At 37.0% G+C, this 17,550-nt stretch overlaps 1 protein-coding gene and 1 long non-coding RNA gene across 5 annotated transcripts in view; one reads left to right on the forward strand and one right to left on the reverse strand.

Annotated features, from left to right (window-relative positions):
- The window catches only part of LOC132688568 (uncharacterized), a 71,652-nt gene that overhangs the window by 42,228 nt on the left and 11,874 nt on the right, over positions 1-17,550 (forward strand). Inside the window, exons 2-3 of one of the 3 annotated variants that reach the window (XR_009614582.3) lie at positions 7,976-8,083; positions 12,825-12,946. This is a non-coding gene — a long non-coding RNA (uncharacterized LOC132688568). Of the gene's footprint in view, positions 1-7,975; positions 8,154-12,824; positions 12,947-17,550 lie in introns of those variants that run through there. The other 2 variants (XR_009614583.2, XR_009614581.3) reach the window with 2 other exon arrangements.
- The window catches only part of CLTC (clathrin heavy chain), a 65,886-nt gene that overhangs the window by 39,290 nt on the left and 9,046 nt on the right, over positions 1-17,550 (reverse strand). For both annotated transcript variants that reach the window (XM_060647736.3, XM_060647737.3), the window contains exon 2: positions 2,094-2,301. In XM_060647736.3, the coding sequence (XP_060503719.1) occupies positions 2,094-2,301 (208 nt within the window). The remainder of the gene's footprint in view (positions 1-2,093; positions 2,302-17,550) is intronic.

The raw sequence follows: 17,550 nt of genomic DNA on the forward strand, positions 1-17,550 counted from the left end.
CAGTATTGGGGAATGACTTATTTTTCTCTGCTACCTTTCCCAATCCCTAATCAGACTTTTATTGTTTTGTTTTGTTTTTTTAACACAAGAGGGGTTGGAGTAAATATATGTAGGGTGATTTGGGAGAAGAGGGTGAGGGTTAACAGCTTAACTCTGTAGTGTAGACATATAGGCACAAATCTATAATGCTATTACAATGCTCTGAAAATCTTTCCAATTTATTCTTTTTATATAACAGGACAATAACTAATACAATCTAATTTAAGATTAACTCACCATCTGCACACATAAGAAAGCATTAAGAAATGTGATAAGATAACAATAACATTAAAAATAGAAAAGAACTGTGAGAAAATTAAAATGATGGCCTTTTAATAGAGAGGTGTGAGAGGTGCTAAGCAGTTGAATCTAAATTCTTTAAGGAGGCTGAAGGGAGCTTAATACCTTAAAGTATAATATGTGTACTGTTTAACAGAAGCAATTGTTTTATAGCTTGCTGCTATAAAACATGCGGTCCTAAGTGAAAGCTGAGACCTTTCCTTAAGATGAGATCAACAACTCCTATCTTGGATATGTTAATGGTGACGTAGTTATTTGAATATGCTTGCCCCCAACCCTGCATTTAATCCCTAACCAGTATTACTACTAAATACAAAGTTTAAATAATGTGAAGAAAATCTGTTTAAACACTTCAGCACCTTTAACAACTCACCTAACAAATTTATCAAGAAATTACTAGGAACCTAAAGCCTTCTCCTACTACCAAGAAGAAAAACAATAAAGCAAAGTATAGACAGTTAAATGACTTTAGAGTCAGCCAGCTTGTCACTTAGCCTTCTCATAAACTACTGTTTGAAAGGGCTGGGACGCCTGGGTGGCTCAGTCTGTTAGCATCCAACTTCAGCTCAGGTCATGATCTCACAGTTCGTGAGCTCGAGACCCACATCAAGCTCTATGCTGACAGCGAGGAGCCTGCTTTGGATCCTCTGTTTCCCTCTCTCTCTGCCCCACTTTCTCTTTCTTTCTTTCTCTTTCTCTCTCTCTCTCAAAAATAAACACACATTTGGGGCACCTACGTGGTTCAGTCAGTTAAGCGTCTGACTCTGGATCTCAGCTCAGGTCACAATCTCCCAGTTCATGAGTTTGAGCCCAACACGGGGCTCAAACTCACGAATTTGCTGTCAGTGCAGAGCCTGCTTGGGATTCTCTTTCTCCCTTGCTTTCTGCCCATCCCTGCCCTCTCATGTTCTCTCTCAAATAATTATTAAAATAAAATAATAAGCATTTTTTAAATTAAAAAAAAGGGGGGATCAATTACATTCTCATTCTATAGTTCAAAGGAAAAAAATTAAGATAGTCTCCCAGACAGTATGAGGTTCTTTGAACTGCTTGGACTGATAGGTTGTACAGTTCTGTACTGTGTGACACTAAAAAGTTACTTTGAATAAACTCTAATATGCTTGATTCCAAAGCTTTAACACCCATCTACATATACATACACTTCTAATAATCAGTGTAAATGTAAAACATTTTTCTTAAAAAGTAGGCTTCACACTCAATGTGAGGCTTGCATTTATGACCCTGAGATCAACAGTTGACATGTTCTACTGACTGAGCCAGCCAGGCACCCAATTCAAGACATTTTTAGAACTTGACAATCTAAATGAAACACACACCTGAAGTATAAAAAAGGCACAACATAAATGTTAAGTTTATCTTCGTAACAAAATCTTGCAATGTTTAAGTGCTAATATTAAAGCATATTTTATTTCAGGATATGAATCACTAATTTGTCTTCTATAGATGGACTTATGTACTTAGCACAGTCTTATCACACTGCAGGTACAAAATTTAAATTCATTAAATCTAAAACTTAAAATTTTTCCAAATAGATCTATGCTGAATAGAAAGACATTTCACAGAAACATACCAAGTCATGAAAGTAGTTAAAATCAAATTTAGTAACAGCTTCAAGTTTGCAGATTTAACCAAAATTAATATACAAAAAAAGGTAGATCCTTTTATTGTATTTGAATAAATTATACATAGGGAAGGAAAAAAAGGAAAGAAAACCACCCCACAATCTTTTATACCTTTCAACGCAATTACTTTGCTAGCTGGATTCATGATGGCGCTGTCTGCTGAAATTGGTCTTCGAATTGGATTACTTGGGTCATTCATATCAATGATTACCACCTGGGCCTGCTCTCCTACTTTCTCTCTAATGCAGATGAATTTGTCTGACTCCATAGTTAGGGTACTGAAGCCAATATTTGCTGGGTTTATACCCAGATTCTGGAGCTGGGGAAAAAAACCAAAAACATAATAAGTCATGTTACAAAGTGAATCAGAAAGACTTGATATTCACGTATTGTCATTACCTCATTTAACCATTAATGCTTCAAGGTCAACAGTAACAACTCTGTTATTCATTCAAATGAGGCTATTGATAGCCAAATGATGGACCTTCAGTTCTTCCAACTAATACAGCATTCAACTATTTTATTATAACCTTGTAGTTATAACTAGAGATATGTTAACTTTGTGGTTATAACTAAGAGGCAGAACAAATACATAAAAAGGTAAAGGAAACAGCTACCTTTTGTGGTTCAGGGGATTTGAGGTCATTGACCTTTCTTGGTTTAAGGTCTGTCCTCCCTTACTTACCCCCTTCAATATTTAGCAGTCATTTGCTCACAAGTACTGGACTTTAGGAATCTGAAAATTAACTTCAGCATAAAAAGAGATTTAAAACTTCAGAGTTCTTATGTAAAGGGACTAACAAAAGGAACTAACAAAAGCAGACACGTAAACAATTGGCAATGCTTTGCCAAAAGCGCCAAAACAAAGATATGTAAGAGGGACCTGGTTAAAGGCGGCCCACAGCTAAGGGAATGTGTCCAAGGAAGGTAGAAAAGAGAATGCTCAACAGAAGAACAAATACTAAGATCCAGATATATGACTATGAAAGGCTTGCGGAGCAAAGAATTAAAACTGATATGCTGAGGGGCGCCTGGGTGGCTCAGTGGGTTAAGCGGCCGACTTTGGCTCAGGTCATGATCTCGCACTCCGTGAGTTCGCGCCCCGCGTCGGGCTCTGTGCTGACAGCTCAGAGCCTGGAGCCTGTTTCAGATTCTGTGTCTCCCTCTCTCTGGCCCTCCCCTGTTCATGCTCTGTCTCTCCCTGTCTCAAAAAATAAATAAAACGTTACCAAAAAAAAATTAAAAAAAATAAAACTGATGAGCTGAATGTATCCCAGTAAGAATCCTGAATGTCTCCAAAGGCAAAGGAAGCTACTTAAGGGTTTTTACAAGGAAAATAATGGAATCAGATTTGCCTTGTATATTAAGAAGATATTAAAGTATTTGCTAAATAAATATAGAGAATCTAAAGATGGTAGGTTTTTGAAAACCACGTAAGTGTGTGAGAAAAAGGCACTTGCTAGAAGGAGGTCTCTACCAGAGTGGGTCATTAATATTCTGGTGCCTAAATGTAGTCTAACAGATTAAGTACCGCTACAAAGTTACTGAAGGTTTCATTAGCCTTGGCCAGACTATTTTTTTCCTTTTTTCCAACGGATAATAAATTCACATGGAACAAAATCCAAAGCAAAATTAAAAAGCCCGCACACACACACACACACACGTCTTCCTTCTGCCCGTGACCACCCAGATATCCAATTTTCCTCCCCAGAGACCACCATTGTCACTACTCTCTTATGGACTGGCCTGAGCCAAGTTAACTGTATTTTATCTAAATTCTTTTGTCAAATTCTGCTAATCACACTTAATAATAACTAGGCCAGCTTCTGAATAAAATAAAACATAAGATTAAGAGACTACATTTTATTTTCACTTCAACTGACTGCAAGCACAACCAGTTACAAAGTGTAGTTACAATAACTTAGTTACTGAATACCAGGGCAAGGAGTCAAGCAATAGTCTAACTATTAATACAAACATGATAATAAAGTAGAAGATTAACTACCTTTACAAATTCAAGTATATGCTGCAATGCAAGGCAAGTATACAAGCTGATAAATAATTTGTAACAAATTTGGTTAAAATAAAATCTTAGGAATTATTAACTTTCATTTCTTCATGACTTTAACTTTTGTAGTAACTTTTAGGTCCAGAACTAATGAAGGAAGATAAATGAGGACCCCAACCACATACGAAGGGATTGTGGGTGGGCTTCAAAAGGCCTTATACAAAACAAGTTGTCCATCTAGTTTCAAAGATATATACATCTATTTTTCTGAGTGGATGGGTCCTCAGACTCATGTAATTTTCTTTTTATTTATTTATTTTTGAGAGAGAGAGAGAGAGAGAGAGAGAGAGAGAGAGAGAGAGAGGGAGGGAGGGAGGGAGGGAGGGAGGGAGGGAGGGAGGGAAAGAGAGAGCAGAGTAGGGGCAGAGAGAGAGGGAGAAAGAAAATCCCAAGCAGGCTCCACACTGTCATGTGGGGGTCCATCTTATGAGCCATGAGATCACGACCTGAGCTGAAATCAAGAGTCAAATGCTTAACTGACTGAGCCACCCAGGTGGCCCTGTAGGGGAATTTTAACCTGTTAATAGTGAATATTTGACATCAAAGCATACTGGCTCATATGTAATAGTAAATAAATTAATCTTCATTGTAGAAGTATCCACAAAGTTGGACACTTAACCAACTGAGCTACCCAGGCGCCCCTCCATTGTAACCTTTCTAGTAATTGTGGAGAAAAACTTCTAATGGCTTACAGACTACCTAGAACTATATGTGTAAGAGCAACATGTTATCTTCTAAACTATTCTGTAAAAGAAGAATTCTAGGTTTCTAAGTCACTACAGCAAGCATTCACATAAGACAATTTTGAGCTTCAATTGTCACAGCTTAAGTCCTCGAATGTTGAGAAAGAGTAAAAACTAACAGTGTGGGTCAAATAGTAACTAACTGAATCTCAAATTACTCTTCAGAGGTAGGTGCAAGACAACTATAAGAAAAGAAAACTATTAGGAAAGACAGTAGAGGAAGAAAAAAAGAAAGTCGAGAAATCTGTGTTTCTTACTTCCCAGCTAGGTCCCCAAATAAATGTAGTCAAAAAAGCATGTTGTCAACAGTAAGCACTGACCTCCAACCTCAGGGTTGTTTTATTTGAAGAAAAAGCAGATTTGCTTACAAATGGATGGGGTTCTTGCACTCCTTGCAATCTATGTAATCCTTATATATATTTTTTCTCATTCTTCATTTACACATTCTACCAAGCAAGCTATGCATATATATTTTTTATCTTTTCTACCAAGAATGTCCTAGTGCTATTCAAAATACTCCATATGAAAGACATGCTTTATTTAAAAAACAAAGTTAAACAAAAGGCAAGTGTCAAGCTCTCACCAATTCCACGTTTAAACATTTTAAAAAGCATACATAATCAATGCCCATTTATACAACTACATAGGAAACTGCTCCTTCCTACAAAGTCTCTCCCAGTTGTTAAGTGACAGAACTTCAAGTGACATATTCCTATCAGTTCAGAGAAAGTTACATTTGACTCTACTTCTTCAAATAAGATCAGTAAGATTTTTTTCCTTACTAGTGATCCTTTTCCAGTGAGAGTGCTCAGAATACTCACCAATTCTTCCCATATTTTCCCATGACATATTCAAAAGGGAAAGATCCCAAAACACACAGTAATAGGGCAAGTCACCATCATTAACAGTGAATCACTGGGTTCTACTGAAATCAGTATTGCACTACATGCTAACTTGGATGTAAATTAAAAATATATATATAAGTAAATAAAAAAATAAAAGGGTTATACTAGACAACTATGTCTACTAATACCTATATAGATTAAACTTTTAAAATGCAACAATGGGGGTGCACCTGGGTGGCTCAGTTCTTCTAAGCATCCAATCCTTGGTTTTGGCTCAGGCCATGATCTCGCGGTTCTTGAGTTTGAGCCCCGTATGGGACTCTGTGCTGGCAGTGCAGAGCCTGCTTGGGATTTTCTGTGTCTCCTTTCTCTCAGCCCCTCCCCTCCACTTGTGTGCCCAGTCTCTCTCTCTCTCAAAAATAAATAAACTTAAAAAAAAAAAAAAAGCAACAATGTTTTTTAAAAAGTTTTTATTTTTTTTTTTTAGAGAGAGAGAGAGAAAGAGCACATGCAAGCAAGTGGGGGAGAGGGAGAGAAAGAGAATCCCAAGCAGGCTCCACACCCCTCAAAAAAGGTTTTATTTTCAAAACACCACAAGCCATACAAAATTCTTAGTCAATTATAAAGGTCTCATGGTATATGAGCAATCTACCACAGAAACTGTGCAACAAACCACTAATAAACTCAGAGGGCATATGAGTCTCCAAACTTGCAGCAATTTTCAGAGAATACATAATAATATCCAAATTCTGGCTACATTTTTTTATATTCTCAATTGACAAAATGTTGCTACTATTGAACATGGGGATATTCTGTTTTGACATATGCTTGGAAATTTCTAGTAAGAATTTTTTTAACTTCAAAAAACTTATACTTTTTATTATAAATTAAAAAGAACATGGAGTTGGGGCAGTAGCTCAATCGGTTAAGGGTCTGACTCTTGATTTCCGCTCAGGTTGGTGAGATGGAGCCCCCTGTCGGGCTCCATGCTGACAGTGCAGAACCTGCTTGGGATTCTCTCTCTCCCCCTCCTCCACTCTTACTCACTCTAAATAAACTTAAAATTTTTTTTTAATTAAAAATATGGAATCAATAAACTTAGGTCCAAGAAAAGGGGTTACTTATTTTTTTTAATAGTTATATGCATATGGCAAAGTATTCAAACAGTACAAAAGGGTATACTGAGAAGTGACCCACCTATGCTTCCAGTAATACCTCTCTCCCCCCAGCAATTAGAGATGCTTTTCCATCTTAGAGACAACCTATGTATATGAAAGTATAGATTTCCATCCTTCCTTTAAACAAAGAAAAACAAAAGACTAATTGCACATGCACAAAACCATACAAAATCAACTTCTCTGAAAACCAACTCAAATGTTGCAATTCGTTTGGTTTCCACACTACATTTTGGGCACTGGTCCATAAATGCATATTGTAGGGCCTGACACTTAAGCCTAGATTAGTTTCCAAAAAGTTAAGTCAATTTATTGTTAATCGGCCAAACCAAAACTCTGGAGAGTCCTGGAGTTACATTTTAGAAATGATACAAAAATGTTTCTTCTTCCTTCTCCTCTCCCTCTCACCCCAATTTGGATTAACATGCCTGGGGGCGGTGGGGGGGGGGGGGGTGGGGACACTACATTTCTAGTTTTTGTAGTGAGGCATACAGATAGTATTTCAGACCCCCTATTATCTAGAGAACACAGAAGGTTCTTCACTCAACTAGACAATTACTATAAAAATATATAACATTGATTATAAAGTACAAGTGCCATTCAAAATTAGTTCGTTCTGTAGATTCTTCATAAGGACAAAACGTCTGGGTTTTAGTGCCAGTTTTGTCACTTCGATGATCATGGGCTAATCAGTTATCTGTGTACCTGTTTCCTCCTCTGGAACTTCTGAGATAACAGTACCTCCCAGAATTGTGTTTAATGTAGAGCACTTAGAACAATGTCTGACACACAGTAAAGGCTCAATAGATACTTTTAAGAACACACAACTCAAGAGTACTTAGGCTCAAGATTAGCTTTTCTTGTATTTACATTTATCTACTTAATTCAGCTGTCCTACAGGTTGGATGCAACTCTGGGTGTGAATATCTTTTGACTACTGATAATAGATTAGAGGTCTCTGGGTGCTAAACTTACTCAGACACTGTGAAATGCCATTTTTTTCCTTTTTAAAGAATAGGAAATTACACTCAACAAACTTTCAATTCTGTTCTTTAATTTGCCTAAACTTAGGTAGAAACCAAAATCTTCAATACCATGTAACATGGAACCCTGTAACATTTTCAAAGTAAGTAACCCTATTTTATTTTAATTCCTTTTTTAGGTGCACCATGGAACACTGCTAAAGCTTTCTAACAAACTTGGCAAATATGCTCTACCACCTTTGCTGAGGGAGCAAGTTGAGAAAGCTAATGCAAACAGATGGCATAAGGTCAGTACCATCAAAAATTCTCTTTAGCTTAAAGAGCTCAATACTAAAAAAAAAAAAAACAAAAAAACAACCAGAAGTTAAAATGTAAAGCAAGCATAGAATTTCACTCTTCAATGTGCAGAAAAGCTTAGGCCACCTGGTTAAAAAACACACACCCACCTCTATACTACACCTTTCCAAAACCAGAGTTTCCCAATGTTTCCTAATCATCCCATGCCACATAATTCCAAGTCAATTCATCCAACTAAATTTAAGTTCTTCAAATAAAAGAACTTTCTTAAAGAGTGAAAGCCTCTTCCATCTTTGCTCTTCAATATGTCTAACTAATGTTATAGAGGCAAGAATGATCTTACAGAAAGACAGCATTTCTTTTATAATATGTATACTATTAATTACTTTTCAGGACAATTATAAATTAAAAAAGGTTCATGAAATCAGGAGTCCACACTAGTATAAATAAAAAAATAATAATTAACAAAAAATGAAAAACTGTTCCTTATAGGGGCACCTGTGTGGCTCAGTTGGTTAAGTGTCCGACTTCGGCTCAGGTCATGATCTCGCGGTTTGTGTGTTCAAGCCCCGCGTTGGGCTCTGTGCTGACAGCTCAGAGCCTGGAGCCTGCTTCAGATTCTGTGTCTTTTGGTCTCTCGGCCCCTCCCCTGCTCATGTTCTGTCTCTCTCTGTCTCTCAATAATAAATAAACATTAAAAAAAAATTTAAAAAAAAAAAAAAAAGAAAAAAGAAAAACTGTTCCTTATAAAGAAAGCAAACTTAAAAATGGTGAAAGACCAGGGCACCTAGGTGGCTCAGTCCGTTAAGCATCTGGCTTCAGCTCAGGCGATGATCTCGCAGTTTGTGAGTTTGAGCCCCACACTGGGCTCTGTCTAACAGCTCAGAGCCTGGAGCCTGCTTCAGATTCGGTGTCTCTTCCTCTCTCTGTCCCTCCCATGCTCATGCTCTGTCTCTGTCTCTCAATAATAAATAAAAGTTAAAAAAAAAAAATTCTCAAAAAGTGGTGAAAGACCAATCAATAGAATTTTTAAACAGTCACTCTTTTGCAAGTATCACAATAATTGATTCAGAGAAGAATCATCAATGGATACTAAAATTAATAGATGAAATTTTGAGGAATGACATATTTACATAGTTTCACGGTATTTCCTAAGACACTTGGGGAAAAGAGATTCAGAGTGAAGAAACCTGTCAGACACAACCTTCATCAAACAATCAAAGTTAATACCACCAGCAATGGGTCAAATCAACAGTATGTTTCCTGATATGATGAAGTACAAAGAAGACATTACTTCTGTGGTATTCTTGCTGAAAGTACATAACATGGACTAATCACAAGGACCCATTTTTGAGGAATCAAAATTGAGGAACATTAACAAAACATGTATACTTTTTCAGAAATATCTATGTTTTAAAATACAGAGTTCCAGTCTGGCTCTGGGCTGACAACATAGAGCCTGCTTGGGATTCTCTCTTTCCTTCTCTGCCTACCACCTCCCACTAGTGTTCTCCCCCTGCCCCTCTCTCTTTCTCTCAAAAAAATGAACTTAAGAAAAATAAATACGGGCGCCTGGATGGCTCAATTTGTTGAGTGTGCAACTCATGATTTTCACTCAGGTCATGATCTCAAGGTTTGAGGAATACAGCCCTGTGTCAGGCTCTGCACCGACAGCACAAAACCTGCTCGGGATTCTCTCTCTCCCTTGCACTTTCTCTCAAAATAAATTAAAAATTTTTTTTCTTATTTTCTAAAGACGTATACTGAAGTATTTAGGAAAGGTCATGATGGCTTGAATCTCTTTAAAATGTTTAAAACAAAAGAAACACATATAGCAAAATATTAAAAATCTAGATGACTGGGTATATGGCTCTCCCCAGTTCTTAAATGAAAGCTTCCTATTTTTTTCAAGTTTTTAAAAAGGGATTAATTTCTATTCTCTTACAAGGTTACAGAAATTGAAAATTAAATGTATAAGGATCAGATTTTTATTAGGCAATTTACCTGTAGGGCAGGAAGGAACAATACAACTTTCAAAAGGTAAAGATGAAAATCAAACCAAAGAATGATGTAATTCAAGTTAGTTATACTCTAAAGGAGTTGTCCAATCAGAACGAAGATTTGTCGCACTGTCCAAGACCGAAACGACTGGTCACGTGCAGCTATTCAATTTTAAGTATATAGAATTTAATATTCAGCTCTCCAGTCACACTACGCACATTTCGAGTACTCAACAGCTACATGTGACTACTATTGGAAGGCACAAAATATACATTTCCATCGTTGCACAGTCTAATGAAGGGCAATGTTTTCAGACGTTTTTCCTGAGAGTCCAACAAGGAGAAAAAGGATAACTTAAAATTAAACTCTGGCAAAATAGGAAGGACAATTGGTAAAGTTATACAAGAATTTCAAACAAGACAAAGAGATGGAGGAAAAAGTAGAACCTTCAAGTTTTAAAGTCCAGATAGCTTGCAGGAGGCTTGAGAGAAAAAAATCTGCAAAGTTCAACACTAGCAGAAGTGAGAACCCAAGGGAAGAACTCCTCAATCTAGGTGCTCTTTCCCCTCAAGAAATCACTACACTTTCAAACAGCAAAGGCCCAGGGTTACAACGGATTAAGAATGTGCAGATATAATAAGATGTAATTTCTTCAAAAAACAGGAGAAAAGAGGGGCCTGTCTCTATGCTTGCTAAACTGCCACTGCCTCAATTTCTAAGATATTCATCAATATCATAAAGCTTTTGGAGAAAGATACACAACTGTATGATGAATCTCTAATTTAAAAAATAAGTGTGGAAAAGATTGTATTAAAATCAGAGATATGATAAAAAATTTTTTTATTTTTATTTATTTTGAGAAAGAGACAATATGGGCAGGCACAGAGAGTGAGGGAGAGCCAGACTCCCAGGCAGGCTCCCTGCAATCAGCACAAAGCCCAACACAGGGCTCGATCTCAAGAACCTTGAGATCATGACCTGAACCAAGAGCAAGAGTTGGGACGCTTAACCAACTGAGCCACCCAGGCACCCCTAAAAAAAAAAAATTTTTTTTTGAACTTCAGCAGTATTAGATTCAGAAATCTATGTTGAAGACTCATCAGTTTTTAATGACTTAAAAGCTTTGTTTTTCCTGTCTTGATTCTGGAACTATACTTGATTTGACTGTAAACATGGCAACAGAAAAGAGAAAGTGTTCATTCATGCTTGAGCAAAGCATGCCTAGGTGCTACGTGGAGGGTTAAAGTGATTTAGCACACATCAAGCACTTAAAACAGTGCAAGGCCACATAAGCACTCCCTATTTCATGGATTTATTTTACAGTACCTACTCTGGGACTGTGACATCATGATATATACTTTTTCAAAACAGAATGGCTCTGATGTCATCCTACTAACATTACATAGTCAAACCTATGGTAGGCCAATTTGCTTTACTCAAAACACATTACTAAACACAGCTTAGAAAACCCTTTATATATATGGCAGGAATCAGGAACCCAGTGATGGTTAGTACCTTATTAGAATACATTAGTGATTAAACTGTGAAAATAGTGTTAAAAGGACTGAATGGACTATGGCTGTACGCAATCCAATAATATGCATTTATTATAAAAGGCAGAAAATGCTAGAAGACAATACAACCAGGTAAAACCATGCACTTTCTTTTCTTACGTTTATTTTTGAGAGAAAGAGAGAAGGAGAGAGTGCACACGGGAGCAAGCAAGGAGAGGCAGAGGGGGAGAGAATCCCAAGCAGGCTCTGCACTGACAGAGAGCCTGAGCAGAGAGCCTGACGTGGGGCTCAATCCCACGAACTGCAAGACCGTGACCTGAGCCAAAATCAAGAGTCAAATGCTTAACCAACTGAGCCACCCAGGCACCCCCATGCTATTCTTCAATGCCCAATTCTTGGACTAAAGAGGAAGACTCTGTTAGCACAGTCTCCATCACACAGCAACCAATCACAATTGTTTGTGCCTACAAACATCATATAATTAAAGGAATATTCATCTTGCTTTGAGCCTACTAATTTCAACCGACAGTTGTTACATTTGATCAATAGGAACATTCACTGCAAACAGCCTTCTTTATAAGCATACTCAGGGAGTTTGCTTCCTAATGACTGGTAAACTCAGAAGAGAACTCATTTACCAGCTGTATCAGCTGAAAATCAAAATACATTAAAACTTGTGTTTATGACAGCATTACTAAAAACATGTCTCATAATTAGTGCTTAGCTTTACACTTTCCAGATCCTTCCTCCTGGTTTCATCTGAAGAGTTACAACGGAAAGGAAGTACGTACAAGCTAGTATATTTCAGATGAGTCTATTTTGTAGGTACTCTATGTATTGTCCTATTTCAGTTACCTTTTCTGTAAATGAATTCTGTATCTTGATAAAGACTTACTAGTAGTAAGTGTTACCACTAGAGAGTTAAGAAGTCAACAATTTGAGAAAGACCTGCTGATACCTGGATATCACTCAATGCTGTTATTTTTTTCCAATGTAGTTACTTTGAAGTTAAGTGCCTGAAGATTTGGTTAACTTCCTATCCCAAGTATTCCACTCAGCATAATTTCCTTTAAAAACCCCTAAACATCCTCTACCTTCACTAATATCAATCACAGTGGAAAAAAAAAATGCTGACACCAGTCACTTCACTGAGCCCTTGAAACTAGCCATGAAACTAGCAGAATGTCAAATAAAAACTGCAGTTTGTCTTCTACAGGAAATGAAGACAAATGCTGAGAATGCAGCATTCCTTTAGTTCTTCCATCAACAGGATACTGGCCATTGTTTTGTGTACTCCACACATTTCAAGCAAGAAGTAAAAATGCTTTTAACTCTTGCTGACCCTTTGTTTCCACTCCATGTTAGCCTTTCAGGCAATCACAGTCTCTTAGGAGAATTTGACTCTGGTCACTCACTCCAAAATTAAGTACTATATTCAAGAAGGAACCACAGTTGGACTGTAAGACTATTAGTTTTGGTAAATTATCAGGAAACTCAAAAAGAATTTTTCCCACTTGTAGCCAACTACTGACTGGAAAATTTTAAAACCTTAAATTTGACTCACTCTTAAAAAACAGTCCAATAATTAGATGAAATTCTACACCTCGATTCTGATCAAACTACAGGGGAATATTGGGAAGTTTTTAAGTCTCAAATCTTGCAGATTCTCCAAGGTCATGTCCTTTTCTGCATAAATGTCATTCAGCTGGCACAGAACAAGTGAATGCTACCAAAATCATAACTCATTATAGGTATGTATGTTATGTGTGTTAGGGGAAGCGGGGGGGGGCGGGGGGGGGGGTCGTAGACTTTATCCAAACACTCTTTTCGAAGTACTAGAAATGAGGCTTACTTTGAGGGTCCAAGATTATAAAACTTAGAGCTGACCTAACCTAAAAATCTTCAAAGGATGATGTGAATGTCCCTAGGCAGACACCACAGGCTTGGTTTCCTGGTGTAAGTAACTGAAACATCTGGTCAGTTTCCTTACTATTAAAACTGTAAAGAAATTTCATTCTATGACACAACTTCTCAACAACTTCCCAAAATGTATTTTTAAGTGGGAACCCAGTGATTCAGCCCAACCCCGTTACTGCTGCACATATTCATGTCTTTTTCTACCTTATATCAACATATCTGCTAGGAAATTAGACATTATGTGGTTAGTGCTCATTTTCCTAGTTGGAGCAATCATTTAAAGCATGATCAGCACAGAGGGCTACAAGTTACAAGGCCAGAATCAATTTTTTACATGTGAATCACTGGAATATTTCCCTGTGAACCTAAATGCCAAAAATTCCAAGTTCAACAGAGTGAATGAATTAACACTCAGCATGGAGAGTTACAAGCTTTCTCAAAATCATTTAATATTAACAAATTCAGGGAGTCTGAAACATTAAAATAACTGACCAGGATTTATTTTCTAATACCTATTGAGCATCTATTATTTGGCAACTTAACATCAATTGAGTATTTTATAGCCTGCTATTTAAGTTATATGTGAAACTGCTTTTCTTTACTTTCTGTTAAGCTATAAATTTGTCATCACTACAAAGGTAACAAGGAAAGTATAACAGGTTTTAGGCTCAGAGTTTAGAGTATACAATTTGTATGTAGCTCATATATTCTAAAAAATGGAAAAAACCTTCCATCCCCAAACCCTATAGATATTGCTTCACTGTGGTCAGGGAAAGGGTATGCTATGGATGCTTATAGATTTTTTTTTTTTTTTTAATTCATGGTACTAAAGCTTCCCCAGGCCTGTCTCAAATGCTGAACGCTTTAAATCTTGTTTCTTCTTTCATAGCAGTTAAATTTTCTTCCATTGTCTAAAAAGAGTTTCCATTCCAATTATTTTGGTTTCTATAACTCTTAGATTTGTAACCTATTCTGTCACACCTCCTGTTCTTTTAATTCTGGGATTTTCTCTAAATTTAAAATCTTCAAGTTAATCTTCCACATTGCTGATGTCCACAGGGGCAATTCTGCTCCTAACTCCTAACTGCTCCAGGATCAACTGTTTCTGTATATATTCTATTACTGCAGCTTTCTATTTGTATTGTATCAAGTTTCTTTACATGCCACAGATAATGCCAACAGTTCTCTGAAGTTTTCTTCCAGTTCCAATAGAAAAAAACTTTTAAAGATTTCCTCAGATCTCTTCCTAGTTCTAAAGTATTTTTTCCATAATCATACATTTTAATTAAAAGCTACTGTATGCCAGACACCACACTAATACAGACAATTCTACAGTAAATGAGCTATGGCCTCCTCTATTCAGTGCATAACAAGCACACAGTAATTACAACGGTGCAATTACAAGGGATGCATGCCTAGCCCAAATACACGTAGGGGAATACATGGTGTCTCAGAAGAAATTGAAATACCATCTAAAGAAGGACACACACTTAAAGAGAGGACAGAGGGGCGCCTGGGTGGCACGGTCGGTTGGGTGTCCAACTTCGGCTCAGGTCACGATCTCGCGGTCCATGAGTTCGAGCCCTGCGTCAGGCTCTGGGCTGATGGCTCAGAACCTGGAGCCTGCTTCCGATTCTGTGTCTGCCTCTCTCTCTGCCCCTCCCCCGTTCATGCTCTGTCTCTCTGTCTCAAAAATAAATAAATGTTAAAAAAAAAATTAAAAAAAAAAATAAAGAGAGGACAGAGCTACAAAACTTGGGAGAGAACAGATAGAACTAAAAATACCATTATGTACCCAAGTGGGGTATTTATTTTAGCAAGCAGACCATTCCCTAGACACTCAAAAAAGCTTTTGACTAGTATTAGAATGTAGAAAAACTAGAACTCTCATACATTGCTGGTGACGATGTAAAATGGTACACCTGCTATGAAAAAACAGTTGGGCAATACCTCAAAAAATTAAAACACAGTTCTAAACCATATGACCTGGCAATTTCACTCCTCAGTATATATCCAAAAGGACTGAAAATAGGTATTCAAACAAAAACTTTAATGTTCACAGCAGCACCATTCATAATAGCCAACAGGCGGAAAGAATCCAAAGGGGAAAGTGGGTGATGGGCATTGAGGAGGGCACCAGTCAGGATAAGCACTGGGTGTTGTATGGAAACCAATTTGACAATAAATTTCATATTAAAAAAAAAAAAAGAAAAAAATATTTAGTCATCTGAAAAAAAACAGAATCCAAATGTCCATCAACTACTGAAAGGATAAATAAAGTGCAGTATATCTTCTACTCAATGGAGTATTGAGTAAAGGAATGAAGTATGGGATACACACTACAACATGGATGAACCTCAAACATTATGCTTAGTAAAAGTTAGACAAAAAAGGTCACATATACTTGTATGAGTCCACTGATAGGTAAATCTGTAGGGAGAGAAAGCACATTAGTGGTTGCAGGGGATGGGAGGGGGGTGGGAATGAGAGACTTCTTAATGAATTTGGGGTTTCCTTTTGGGGAGATGAAAAGGTTTTAGAAGTATACAGGTGTTGGTTGCACAATGTTGTCAATGTACCATTAAATTGTTCACTTTAAAATGATTAATTTTAGGTTGTATGAATTTTATCTCAATTTTAAAAGATCTTTGGCCCTATTAATATAAATTCTTAGGAATTAGATATGCTTAATACATACTTCAAGTAGTCATTTGACTTAGTTTATAAAGACATTTAAAATTATAAGATAATTTACAGGGGTGCCTGCCTGGCTCAGTCAATAGAGCATGACAGTCTTGATCTCAGCGTTGTGAGTTCAAGCCCCATGATGGGGGCATGGAGCCTACTTAACAATAAATAAATAAAATTATAAAATAATTTACTTGGAAATGGTTTTCTACTCTTCACATTTCAGAAACCATGTTAACTCTTCATATGCACTTTTTTACACCAGTGTTTCCATAAACACTGGAAAATCCTCTCCATTCCATTCAAGTGCTTTTAAAAAAAAAAAAAAAAAAAAAAAAAAAAAAAAATCCAGGGGCCCCGGGTAGCTCAGTTGGTTAAGCATCTGACTTCAGCTCAGATCATGATCTCGCAGTTTGTGGGTTCAAGCCCCATCCCATGTTGGGCTCTGTGCTGACAGCTCAGAGCCTGGAGGCTGTTTTGGATTCTGTGTCTCCCTCTCAAAATAAATAAGCATTAAAAAGAAAACAAAATTTAAATCCATTATGGTACAATCATGGGAATTTTAGAACATACCTAAAATTCCATCTGCATATTAGGAGAGTTGTTTTTTTCACTTGTTTCTGGATTACGATCTCCAGAAATATACCCCTAATAGATTGAGTTTTTGAGGGATACTTAAAATGTTTCTTACCCCATCCAACAGTTATAACTGTGAGGCCAGAGAACAATAATTATTAGATATGTTACATTTACCTCTTACCAATCCAGATGGATTTCAAGCCTATGATAGCCTTCAATGAACATGTTGCAGTATTCGAAATAGAAGTTAACTGTGAGAGGACTCAATAAATGTGGAGACTTGGTAAGGCTTTTAATATAAGGGAACTCCTTCCTGAAGAATATTTTATAGTAAAAAAGAAAATCACCTTAGATTTACCTAGTTCAAAAGGGAGAAATATACAGTACCAAAGAGAGTGGAGAAAGACAAGAATTTTGTAAACCATGTTCTCCCTATGGGTTTTTTCCCTAATTATTCATCCTCAATGAATTATCCAAAGTCACCTGTTCATCAAGTTGAGTATACATGGTTAATCTTTGGCTTCACTGTGTCCACTATGGTGGTTTTTAAGTCCTTTTTCTCAGCTAGTCAGAAACAGATGAAAGCAACTCTCCCAAATCCCATTTTCATCTACTCTGATTCTCAGTCAATAGATGGGAGTCATCAAATGGAGGAAGCCTACAGCCTGGAGGAAGAACACAATCCTGCCAAAACCCTATCTTCTCCTATGGGATTCATTTTAGCCTGTCCTCTAAAACTGTAAAATGAATTTGTTTAA

This window comes from Panthera onca, chromosome E1 (genome assembly GCF_046562875.1).
Source record: "Panthera onca isolate mPanOnc1 chromosome E1, mPanOnc1 haplotype 2, whole genome shotgun sequence".
NCBI lineage: Eukaryota > Metazoa > Chordata > Mammalia > Carnivora > Felidae > Panthera > Panthera onca.